The sequence below is a fragment of the Eretmochelys imbricata genome, chromosome 2 (assembly GCF_965152235.1).
Source record: "Eretmochelys imbricata isolate rEreImb1 chromosome 2, rEreImb1.hap1, whole genome shotgun sequence".
Classification (NCBI taxonomy): domain Eukaryota; kingdom Metazoa; phylum Chordata; order Testudines; family Cheloniidae; genus Eretmochelys; species Eretmochelys imbricata.
In genome coordinates this window covers 166,593,546-166,606,165 of record NC_135573.1, presented here as the reverse complement: position 1 = coordinate 166,606,165, position 12,620 = coordinate 166,593,546, and the positions used below count along the sequence as shown (strand labels likewise).

At 40.1% G+C, this 12,620-nt stretch overlaps 1 protein-coding gene across 1 annotated transcript in view; it reads right to left on the bottom strand.

Moving 5' to 3' along the window:
- The window catches only part of COBL (cordon-bleu WH2 repeat protein), a 226,790-nt gene continuing 214,170 nt past the window's right edge, over positions 1-12,620 (bottom strand). The window contains 4 exon segments of the mRNA XM_077808716.1: positions 1-306; positions 2,507-2,626; positions 3,304-5,342; positions 6,670-6,773. Of these exon segments, the coding sequence (XP_077664842.1) occupies positions 1-306; positions 2,507-2,626; positions 3,304-5,342; positions 6,670-6,773 (2,569 nt within the window).

Genomic DNA, 12,620 nt, shown 5'->3' with positions numbered 1-12,620 from the left:
TCAGCTTGTTTCAGCGAAAAGGCTAAAAATATAGACGAGCACGTTTACCTTTCTTAACCTTGCTGCTCCAGTGCCAGAGCGAATGGCCTCCATTAGGGCCTCCCTTGCCTCCCCAGGGTTACTTGTAGCAGTGACAGGAAGTTTAGGAGCTGTCATTGACTTGTGGCTGGAAGGAGGTGGTGGTGGCGGCGGCAGGACAGGTGGAGGGGGGATCCAAAGATGCTCTGCCTGAGAGGCTTCTTTATTTTGCAAGGACAGTTCCGTATTTCTAAAGCTCTGCAGCTCTTCAGAGGCCGATGATGAGATCTACCAATGAGACAGTTGAATGTGATTAGTGAATATCTGGCATAACACTAAATTGTAATTACTTGACACTTGATGCACACTTTTATTTCACCACTCCCAATTTCAGTTTGCTCAACTGATATAAAACACATAAAACTTTTGTTTGCTCATTGGTTTAAACATCTGTTACTACTCTCTCGCATCACTCAACTGGGCTGATTACCAGGACCAAGGACTTGGCATTGACTGTGTCTCAGAAACTCAATCTTTACTTTCTGTGAACTCTAGCATCCTGTAACTCTTCTTGGTGTTTAAGGTAAAAGGCTGACAGTTGGACTTGGTGTGAGTTTGGGAATGACTGTAAGGATTTTGGAATCAAAAAAATGTATTAGGGCAGCTGTAGGCACTAGGGAATCTCGTTTACTTATAGTAATCTGTGCCGTGTGGTGGTAATAATGGACAACAGAGAGAGAGAGGGAGAGAGAGAACTTTGGATCTTCACTCTTAAACCTACCTTCGCTTTAGAATTGTTCTTAAACATACAGTTTCCATCCAAATTAAAAAGAAATAAAACCAGAGAGAACTATTTGAAACTAAATGGGGCAAAAGGACTGACTGCTTTTCCAATAGAGTTACTTTGGAATTCCTTAACCTAAAATTGCTGCATGAATTTATATCTGCAGAAGCCTGTTCTAATATAAACAACCTGGTGGGGGGCTTGCTTGTGCTTTTTTCAACAGCCTTTTGTCTTTAACAATATGCCTAATATCTATTAATAAGAATGATAATGTCATAAATGTCAAGAATTTATTTATCCTCAAAGTGTTTGGCAAACATTAACACATTTATCATCACAGGACAAATGTGGGACTACAAAGTAAATATTATTATCCCCATTTCATAGATGGGGAAATTGAGGCAGAGAGTGGCATGTGAATTATCTAAGTCCAAAGAGGGAGACAATAGAAGAACAAGACCTCGGGAGCACTTGTACTCCATTTCTGTACTCTGTCCGCTACAATACATATGCACTGCATTAATTAGTACAGGCCACATTGTGTGAAAAAGTGATGGATGGTTCCTAAAAAATATCCTTAAAAATAATGCAAAAAGCCATGCTTCTTTACTGGAGAAAATAATTTGAAAGAATCTCTCTGATGATACAACAACAATTTATTTTCAGAACTTCCTTCACATGGATTCTCAGCTATGCCCAAGCAGTACACAGGGCAATTCATAGTGTGTGCGTGCACAGATGTGGCCTTTGCCTTCCTCAGTCCTGGAATGGCTGTGTGCCAGGCTGCTCTTTCACTGCCTCTGGTAACACACTGTGTTGTGGGGTGTCAGTCTCAGAGGAAGCTGTCTATTCTATTTGCCCCACGAGTAATGAGGCATTTACGGTTGCTTTGAGGATAATGGAGTAACATAGGGAAGAACAGGGACGTTATGTGGTTGGTAGACATCCAGTGATCCCCAGCTGTGTGGATAGTTGGTAATGGTTTGAGTCACCGCATCAGGGAGATGGGACACTTCTTGCCCAATACACTTCCTTGGCTGGGTCAGTGAACTGAGTGAAGGTTCGTGTTAGAGCAATTCAGACTCTGGCTATTAAAAATAAGAGATGCCTTAATGGTTAGATAAATTCTTCCAACAGAAGGAATCATCTAGCTGTGGGGACACAAGTCAGATTTTTAGTTAGTCGCATACAATTCCATGTATACTTTCATTGCACCTAACTAATGACCATAAATACAGTGTGCATGTGGAAATCAAGTATTTACATGCACATATGTCCAGTAGGTAGATTCCTGGGGTATGCTGACCCATAAGTTAGGTGGGGTGCAAACTGCATTTTCCTACAATGAAAAGCTTATCCATAATGCCTAAGCCTGTGAAAATGCTGAGCTGAAGATTGTTGGGTTAAGTATCTGGAGCGTGCAGTCCCATATTTAACTAATTTGGGTTTACCTTGATATAATGTAACCATCACATAGCCCTCAGCTACCAGTGTACAACTCTAGTGAAGTCAATGAAGTTCTATAGCTGTGTGCAGAATTTGGCCCATAACGTAAACATTACATGTCCTGTGTTGTCATAATTTTTTCTAAGGTCTTCTTGTTGCAATACAAATTACTTTGCATCACTCTAGCTCACCATGCATCCAGCACATTCAGTAGGAACAACCAATGAGAAGAGCACTGATCCTATTTATCTATTTCACCTTTTTTAGTCCTGACGTGCCACTGTGGCCTCTGATTGCTGCCAGCAGGGCTGAATGCTCATTCTCTGGCTCGGCATATGAGGATTTCTTCTGACTTCCATTTATCATGCTGTCTGAACTCTAGAGTATGAACAAAATAGACACCATCAAGTTGTTACTAGATATTTACTTCAAGATAGTTTGAAAACACTTTATTAAAATTGTTCGAAGCACATATCTATACTTTAAGCTCTGTTGGCCAGGCAGCTTGGCTTCCTTTGGGCCTGATTCTGCAACCCATATTCATAATGCATACTACTTACTTAAGCAAATGGTCCCACTGAGTTAAATTTTGCTCAGGAATGCAGAATCAAGCGCTTTGTGTATTGTGCAGAATGCCAAGCACAGTATTAGCAGTTAACAAATAATAAATCTTGATGATATAAAGTAACTGTACATCTTTCATGGATGTGTAGCTAAATGTTTCCTATATACTGCACATTCCGATGTTTATATAACTTTCAGGAATACAGGTTAGGATTTTAGGTTAACCTCAATTGCTTCTCTCTTTATACTGTACATCTGTATTCCTCTGGTTATTCTAACTAGTGCAAGTGGCTATGCTATTCCATAACAATATACAGTATGAGCGGAATAACCAGTGGCCTGGTTCTGAATTTTGCTATTATAAATGTTTTAAATATTACATGTACTACAGCTCATGAACAAGAATACCAGTTATAAAACAGGCTGGTGTCTACTCCAGTGAATGCAGGCTTTCTCCAGTTTCAAAGGCCTAAATGAAGTCTCCACTTTACCTTTCGGAGTTTTTCCTTTCCTCCTGCAGTCTGAATGGCTTCCATTAAAGTGCTGTGCAGAGATGCATCTTTTGGAACTGGTTTCTGGACAATGGGTTTAAACTTCTTCTTTGGCCCAAAGATATCTGTCTGTACAGTGACATCAGATTTATTTATACTGTCAGGCTTCTCATCCCTTTGAGAAATGATGTGGTTATTTACAGGCATAATATTTAGCTCTGACAATGCTTTTGAAGAATTAGTTTGTATATTGTTAGCAGGATGCCATTTAGTGGGCCTCAACAATGAGCTGGAAGAGGATGTAGGTGTTGGGAGATCAGGTGATGTGAACGATGAGGAAGAATTAGTATGGTCCATCTTCTCACATTTCTGATCAGACAAAGGATGTGTGTTTTTATCAACTATGCTGTGTTTGCTGTTAAAACTGTGATCACCTTCTGTAGTGTTGTTATCCTTTGAAGAGGATTTAGTAAGTGGTACACTGATACTCCGTTTATAGAAACCTACAGGGGTTGTCTGATTCAGTAACCCGATGTTCACTGCTTTGTTTTCCACAGCAGAATTATCACCAAGCGTCAACCTGCTATTTGATGCTTTGTGACTGCAAGTAAAAATATTTGAATAAGAGTCTCTCTTTTCTGCTGGTTTTATTTCCATAGGGCTGTTTTTGGTCATAATAATGCACCCTTTGGGGAGAGGTTCTGTTCCAATTTTTATCAATTTTTCTTCATGATTATTCTCCTCTTTATCATGCTTCTCTATCAAATCAGTCTTAAACATAAGTGGATCGAGGCGTTTTGCAATAGCAGAGGCAACATAATGGCTTGAAGTTCTTTTATAAGGCTTTAGAAATGGGAACTCTGTCTTGTCCTTGTTAATTGTTGGGGACACTGATGTGTTTACCTGAGACTGTGCGGCTGGCACAGGTGGATTGATTCTTTCGAGCTCAAAATGCCTTTCAGCCACATTTGAAGTTACTGGTTGAGACGGTATTGGTTTTGCATCTGTTAGAGAGATAGGTTTGCTTTCAGATTTTGAATTAAAGGGTTTGGAGCTCACAGTGACTATTGACTTTTTAGAATTACGTTCTATAGACTTGTCAGATTGTATTCCTGTAGAGTTTGACCTCCAGAATTCCTTTACTCTCCTAATAAGAGGTTCATCAGTTTCATTGGAAGAAATATCTGATGTGTTCTTCTTACCAGCATTTGGAGTCATCAGGTTGCCTAGGTCATCTATCTTAATGGCACCAGTGGAGAAGGAATTATCTCTATCGAAGTATTTTATTTCAGGTTTGGGAGGGACAACTTTAAAGGTTGTCAGACCTACTTTAGGTTCAAAGCTTGTTATGGAACTAGGGGCACGATGACTCCACAGAGGTGGTGACAGGATATCTTCTTTCTCCTCAGTTGTTTTGGTTGATGGGGGCTTGAATTCCCATTCTGTGTGCACTTTGTTCAAGAATCTCTCCTGACTATTTTGTTCATTATATTGATTTGTTTTCTCTCTTGCTATGTGGATTTGAGTCTTAGGCTTGAGATGAGAAGAAATCAGCATGGGTTTGCATTCCTCAGAACTAACACCATGTTTATAGCTGTTTTCCAGTCCCAGGTTGTTTTCATTTCTCTTTTCAAACGAGGCTGTAAGAGACTCAAACATCTCTCGCCTCTGTTCTATGGGCAGGGGTTTAAATACATCGTCAGAGGACTGCTGGTGAATTAAGTCCATGGATATACTCAGAGATCCACCATCTACATGTTTCTTATCAAAAGACCCTGCACTGTTATTATTTGTAAAGTTCCCTAAATTAATGGAATCAGCTGAGATATCTTCATCATCTGCATTAGGGAGTAATGCATTCTCTTCATCTTCAGTTGGACCTACTGCGTTAATGTTCAGAATCTCATCTATGATTGTTACTGGAACACCAAAGGCAGCATCCTGAGCAGTGTCTGCATCGCTGAAATGTGGGCTGGACGCCCCATTTGTGTGGTTTGATACAGAGTCGTTATCTGCTTCGTAATGTATACCTTCCATTGCTGCAAAAATGTAAACAAAAACTTTCACAAATTGGTCAGATATGTGCAACATCACTGTCAGTTACTCAAAGATGGTTTAGAAAAATCAGCAAATCAGGATTTTGATCACACTTACATAACTTAACGACATACCTGTTCACAAGTTTCCATACGTGTTCCTGTTGTAAAAAAAAGCAGTATCTGCATACATTTTACTGTCTGGTTGATGATTACCATCAGCCTATTGTGCGTGCACACCTCCGGATGTGGTCAATGGGAATCGTATATGTGTAGTTGAGGGTAGAATTTAGCCTACTGTTTATACCTTAACTTTCACTAACGTCTCAGTGACAAACACTTCACTGCAATACTCCAAAGGAGAAGCATTTCAGAAAAATGGCAAACATCTCTCAATTATGATTTTCAAACCTGGTTAATAAAAACAATCTGTCTGAGGGACTACCTCAAGCAAGCCAACAAAGACACAGAACTTACATTTCCTTTTCTACCATCCCACCTCCCATCATCATCCAGGAATGTAACAATTTCACTGTGAAAGGAGCTATTGGGTTTATTTCTTCTTTCAATTGCTTTGGTGTAAATCAAGAGTGATTACACTCAACTTAACAGACTTGAAATGGTATAAAACTCCCATAAATGAGATCCTAATCAGGCCCACTGCATTCTAAGATGCTGCAAAATTATGAGATTTAAAAAAAGGTTCACATAATTTTGCATCAAACAAAATGGTGTGATATTTTGATTTATCACAGGCGGTTAGGAAGCAGGGTATTTCTTTGCGATGACATTTAGTCTCTTTTAATCTATTCTGGTCAGGATTTTAGAGTTATAAAACTTTAAACTACATGTAGTAATGCAGTTGAAATATCACACAGAAAACATCCTCCCTTCTCCATTTGATCCTGACAAAACATAAGGAGTTTGTATGGTGTAAAACGATAGGATCCTGCTACAAACTGCAAATGGCACATTGATCACAAACATCGTGCCAAATTCTCTACTTCCAGTGAAGTCAGTGAAAATATGCCAGCAGAAAATATGGCCCATAAAGTACTACCTTTCTGGTAGCAGGCCCTCATATACAGTGATGTCCATATAAATATCTGGATAAATAGATAATAGCAGCCTAAGGATACTGATTTGATCTAGCAGCAAAACAATATGGGTTGGAGTAGCAGAAATGTATAGTGTGGGCCAAATTTTGCTCACAGATATACATGTAGCTCCCAGTGACTTCCATGAGAACCCTGCACATGCACAGGGCAGAAACTGACTCCGTATATTTTTGTCATGCCTTACTACTTTTGTAGCTTACACAGTTCCCTACCTTCTAAATCTTCATCCAGTTCAGTCAAAGTCCGTCGGAGTCGTGCAGCAATGAATACGTCCTCATTGTCATTCGTAGCTGCAGTCGTTTCTTCATCTCTGCTACTAATTGAAAGAGAAAAATGGTGGGGTTATTTTTGCATTGTCACTCTGAAATCCACTCTCATTTCAACCCCTTTGGTTTCATTGTAGATGGGCAGCACATACCCCCAGAGAACAAAACTACAGCCACGCACCAGACTGGTACAACCACGTCTCTTATTAAAGTATCTTTGCACTGTGGTTTCTCAGTGTGCTGGTGATCAAAAGATTAGGATTAATAAAGCTTGGCACAAAGAAATGGCTCGGTTTTTCACTGTGAAGTCTGTACAAAGGAGAGTGCCCAAATGGAAATCGTTTGAATATCTGCGTCATTTTAAAGCAGGCTGTATTGTGCACACAATGTATACACATATGAATTGAAATTAAAGATAAATACAATTAAGCTCTATTAAACATCCATTTTTCATTCTGAGGGGAGGAAAAAGGGGTAACTAATCTCTTTGGAGACATTTCTAATTGTATTTATTGTAAGCCTGATTTTTCTCTCAAATATAACAGTGTAATCAACAGTAATGCCCCTGGTTTTAATGAAGTTATGCAATGGTTTAAAATCAGTGTGAAATCAGAATCAGGCCTCATATTTTCTCCACTTGTCGTCTTCTTTTCTTTTTTTTTTCTATATAAATACCAATGATATTTGTGTGACAACAAGATCTTTGTTCCTTAGAGGTGGAATCCTGACCGCATTGAAGTCAGTGGGAATTTTGCCATTGACATCAGTGGACCCAGGATTTCACCCTAGGAGTTTGTTTATTCCTTCTCCTTATTCCTCACTTTAAGTCACAATTTGCTAGTCTGTGACATCCCAGTAATAATTTGTCCTTATGCTTAGATTACCAACAAAATAATTTCCTGCTCCAGCCACTCTCAAATCCTTTCACTGGCTTCCCTTTGCCTGTCAAACTTCTTATCCTCACCCAGGCACTGTACAACTAGCTCTTGTCCACATCTGCTCTGTTTCCATTTACTCCCTCACCCACTACCTACACTCCTCCCAAGCCTCTTTCCTGTATGTTCAATTTATACTGTTCTCCTCTTCCACCTTTGTGCCATCTTCCATGCCCCAGTCTTATTCTTGAAACTCTTTCCCTTTCCTTCTGCCCCTAATGGTGTCATCCCTCTCACTCAAATCCATCCTTGAAAAATGCTACCTTCTGGGAGGTCCTCTTATTTTAAAAATACAATAAAATGTCCTGCTTCAAGTAAAACTGTTCAGCAAATCATATAAGCCTGAATTTGGCTGTCTGTGTTTGAGTCAGACTGCAGGGTACTGCTGAGTGCCAAGCATCCTCAACTGCAGTTATAATTAATAGGCACTCAGCACTTCCCCAAAATAGGCCTTCTGAGTTTCAGTGGGTTCTAAATTAGCTGTTATCACCCAAGAAAGAGATCTGGGAGTCACCGTAGATAGTTCTCTGAAAACTTCAGTTCAGTGTGAAGCTGTGGTCAAAAAGGCTAACAGAATGTTAGGAACCATTCAGAAAATGAGACATAAAATGAGACACAAAAAAAGAATACAGTGGAAATGGAAAAGGGAGAAGGGCAACAAAGAAGATTAAGGGTATGGAACTGCTTCCATACGACGACAGACTAAAACAATTAGGACTCTTCAGTTTAGAAAAGAGACAACAAAGGAGGGGGATGTGATAGAGGTCTATAAAATCATAAATGGTATGGGAAAAGTGAATAGAGAAGTGTTATTTACCCTTTTATACAATACAAAAGCCAAGAGTCACCCAATGAAATTAACAGCTAGCAGGTTTAATACAAACAATTGTGAAAAAGTGTTTCCTCAACTAACTTGTGGAACTCATTGCCATGTGACATTGTGAAGGCCAAAAGTATAACTGAGTTTTTAAAAAGAACTAGATAAGTTCATGGAGGGTAGGTCCATCAATGGCTACTAGCCAAGATGGTCAGGGATGCAACCCCATGTTTGGGGTGACCCTAAATCTCTGACTACCAGAATTTGGGAGTGAAAGACAGGGGTTGATCACTCCATAATTGCCTTATTCTGTATATTCTCCATGAAGCTCTGGTATGGGCCACCGTTAGAGACAGGATACTGGGCAAGATGGATCATGGTCTGACCCAGTATGGCAGCTCTTATGTCCTTATGAGAATCTACCAGAAGCCATTTTGTTTTTGTTTATTGAACTTGGGCTGCAAAAAGTCATTTTGCTATTGCCCTTTGTAATAGACATCTGAATTCAATTTTTTGGGTTGTGTCTCCTGTTTCTGTTGTTGACTTAATTAACCTCTTTCAACACATTTACTTTTTATGCCATTTTGTTGTTATATAAGTGTCTCCTACTGACAGGAGAATGAACTGAATGATGAACAGCAGAATGAACAGAATCAATGTCTTTTAAAGTTCACCTCTACTTTCTTGCTTTACTGTGTCAGCATTTGTGCAGCTCTGTGCTTAAATGCACAGATAAATTCCTTGAGCCCAATTCTCCTCTCACTTACACCAGCGTACATCAGAAGTAACTCCCCTGAAGTTATATAAATTGGTATAAGTGAGATCAGAATCAAGCCTCCAGTATATGCCAAATAAATAAATAAGCTCCAGAACATTTTTCAGATGTTTGCCATTGTCAAAGACACCAGCTCAGCAAAGCATTTGACCATGTGCTGAATAATAATCGAATTAAAACACAGCACTTTAATACCTGCTTAACTTTAAGCAAGCAGGCATGTAAGTCCCTCTGAAAGCAATGTTTAAGTGCTGTGCTGAATTGGGATCAAATCCAGTAACCAAAATCCATTGTTTAAATACAGAGAGAAAGAACTGACAAACCAAAATGTTATATAGGAAACAGACTGCGAACAGTATATATACACATTGCTTCAACAACGCAATGGGCCAGATCTTAGGAAGTGCTGATCATCCACTGAAGTCAAGGGAAGTTGAAGATGCTCCACACGACTTGGGATTGGGCCCTACCTGTGTTAACCACCAGTCACATCGCAATGCTTATGTTAACCTGGGTTTTCTTGTCAACAGACCCAGGGAAAGGCAAGGAAGCAAGAAAAGACAGGTTCCTCCTCATCTGATCTACAGGCTGAAGAAGTGAAGGCTCCAGTGGAGAAGCCAGAGGATGCAAGACCCCAATCTTACAAAAAACATGAAGTAAATGGAATTAATTATTTGAGAAAAATTACCAAACTATCTAAGCTCTTTGTAGGACCAGGCCTAAGCAAGGAGCTTGGTTATCCAGATACAGTGCAGAGCTCTATTATGAGTAGGTTCTCATACTGTGCTCATCACTGTAGTATCTAAGCAAATTCCAGTAGTGCACTAAACCTCATGATTAATGTCATGTGCTGTTTGTTCTCTCATCCTCTTGACCCCAGAGTCCAAACTATTTCTTCCCATTTTATGTATAACTCCTCGCCCCTGCCCCAAAAAAGTATTACTCCTGGGGGAATTCTATGCCACTGCGCAATGCAGAATTTTGCAGAAATTAATGTTGTGCAGGCAGAATTTCCTTTCCTACACAGAAATGGGCTGCAGTGCTGCTGGCTGCCATTAGGGGTCACTGGACCCGACAGAGCCCAGTTCACACCTAAGAGACACTGCTGGGGGGAGGGGGAGGGGGAGGGAGCAAAAGGGTTCCTGGCAGCTGCAGGTCCTAGCACGCCCTAGGGAAGGAGAGGGCAGTGCGCAGGAAACTCTGTGCAAGCCTGGGACCAAGCATCAGACTGTTTCTCCCTCTGGATCCCTGTGCTCGGGGGGTGAGGGGAAAGAGAGGCAGGTGTCTAGGTTGGGCTCTGTGGGGGTAGGGGTGCAGGTTTCTGGACCTCCTGGCTAGGCTGGGGGGGGGGGCAGTGGGGGAGAAGGGGACAGAGAAACAGGAACTGGGTTGTCATAGGGGTTTCTTTAACTCTCTATTCCTGGGGGAATTTTTGTGTGCGTCTGTATTGTTACTGACATACTTGCTGACAGGTATTGAAACTAAATACAAAATAATTGAAACTGGCGTGATTATGTAGTGCTATTTTGACAAATAAAATTTACAGAATTTTAAAATATTGTACACACAATTTTTATTTTTTTGGCACAGAATTTTTAATTTTTTGTTGCAGAATGCCCCCAGGAGTAATTTATTATGCTTTATTCTGACAGTGTTCATTCAGTCTCCTAAAATACATAGGAAAGTGGCATTACAGACAGAAAGTCTAGCGGATTGTGCTCAGGGGCTAGGAACCAGAAAGTCATGAGTTCCAATTCTAGCTGTAGTATAGACTCACTGTGTGGTCTCAGGGACATTGTGTAGAATCTAATCCATCTCTCATTGAAATCAGTAAGAGCCTTTCCAAGATGCTGGATTTGGCCCTTACAGCTAAATTATTACTTCCCCTTAATAGGCACAGAATGGGCCGGAGAACCAGGGATTTCTTCCCAATTTCTCTGTGCACTTGTGCAGTGACAGAGTATTGTCTGCTTCCTAACCTCTGTGCCTCAGTTTCCCTAGCTGTAAAACTGAGATAACAAAACCAAACTCATAGGAGTGTTATGAAGATAATTAGTTGCTTGTACAGTGCTTTGAAAATGAAAGTACTGTACTATTATTATTTTTCTCTTAAGCATAAGGCTTTAGGGAAGGTGCAATTTTTTGTGCATTTCTTAATTCTAACAAGATTAATTCTTCTCGCCCACAAAACCCTCCAGTGTCCATATAAAAATATTAGGGATCTTCTCGAAATTATCATGGTTTTAAAATACATGTGCGTGTGTCTTGGGTGAGGGGGAAGGTCTAGGGGTTTCCAGTAGCTCACATGACATATAAATATGCTTAAAACAAACTTTTCACACGACAGTATTTAGCAAAAGAAAACAAAAGAGCCTTTAATTTTTTTTTAAACCCTCCCTCCCGACCCTTTAGCCTTTTCTTTTGTTGACAGTTCTGTTTTGGCTAGAATCCAAGACAAACATAAGATTTATTCTGATATTGTGTTTTACATGCTGGATAAACATTAGCAATGGCATTTTCTCACACGCTTTTTTTCATTTGGGAAAGAACATGATAAACTTTAGGTTGCTTTTCTCATACAATACAAGGTGCTGAAAATTACAGCACTGCTGAGTTTTTAGCTAAGCTAGAAAGAGCAAACGTGCATAGCTCCAGGACGCTGCTCACTATATTCCTTAGGCAGATTAGCAGAGATCCATGCAAGAGCAAAGGATGGAGCGCAGCAACTGCTCACCTACTGACTTCAATGCTCCACTGAGCTGAGGCCACAACATGTGATTATTTCTCCACAGTCACTCTCTCAGCTGGAGACAAAATGAAAGTTACAGCAGCATTTTGTCAAATTAGCACCACAGAAGAAGGACTTTTCTGAGAAAGTTTAATTCAAAGGGGGAAGAGAAAAAGCTCAGATACATCTAGTCATAAATACTGCTTTTCTTTTTAAACAGTTAAAGGCACTATAATTGCAGTCAGATACGCTGCCATTATATTATATTTAGAGCAACTTCTTTTGGGTTTTAGCACATGATCAATTTAACCCAATCGTGAACTTAGAGCATTGGAAAGCTTGATATAGAGTATCAGATGCGGATGGCTGCAAAACAAGAACAGTGTTGCTGAAAAACACAATGGGTAACGCAGGGCTATGTGAACTGCCTTAAGGAGACAGAACAGTCATGCTGATTTTCTACCCTCATCCAGTAATATCAAAAGACCCAGGTTAGCGGTTCCCAGAATGTCCGATCTTGGCACAAGGCTCATCAATGCTAAATAATCATGGGCCCTATCTTGAAAAGTGCTGAGAACTGATGACTTCCACTTAGGGGGGCTACTTGAATGGGTGTTGAGAGCACTTGGCACCTCACAAGAG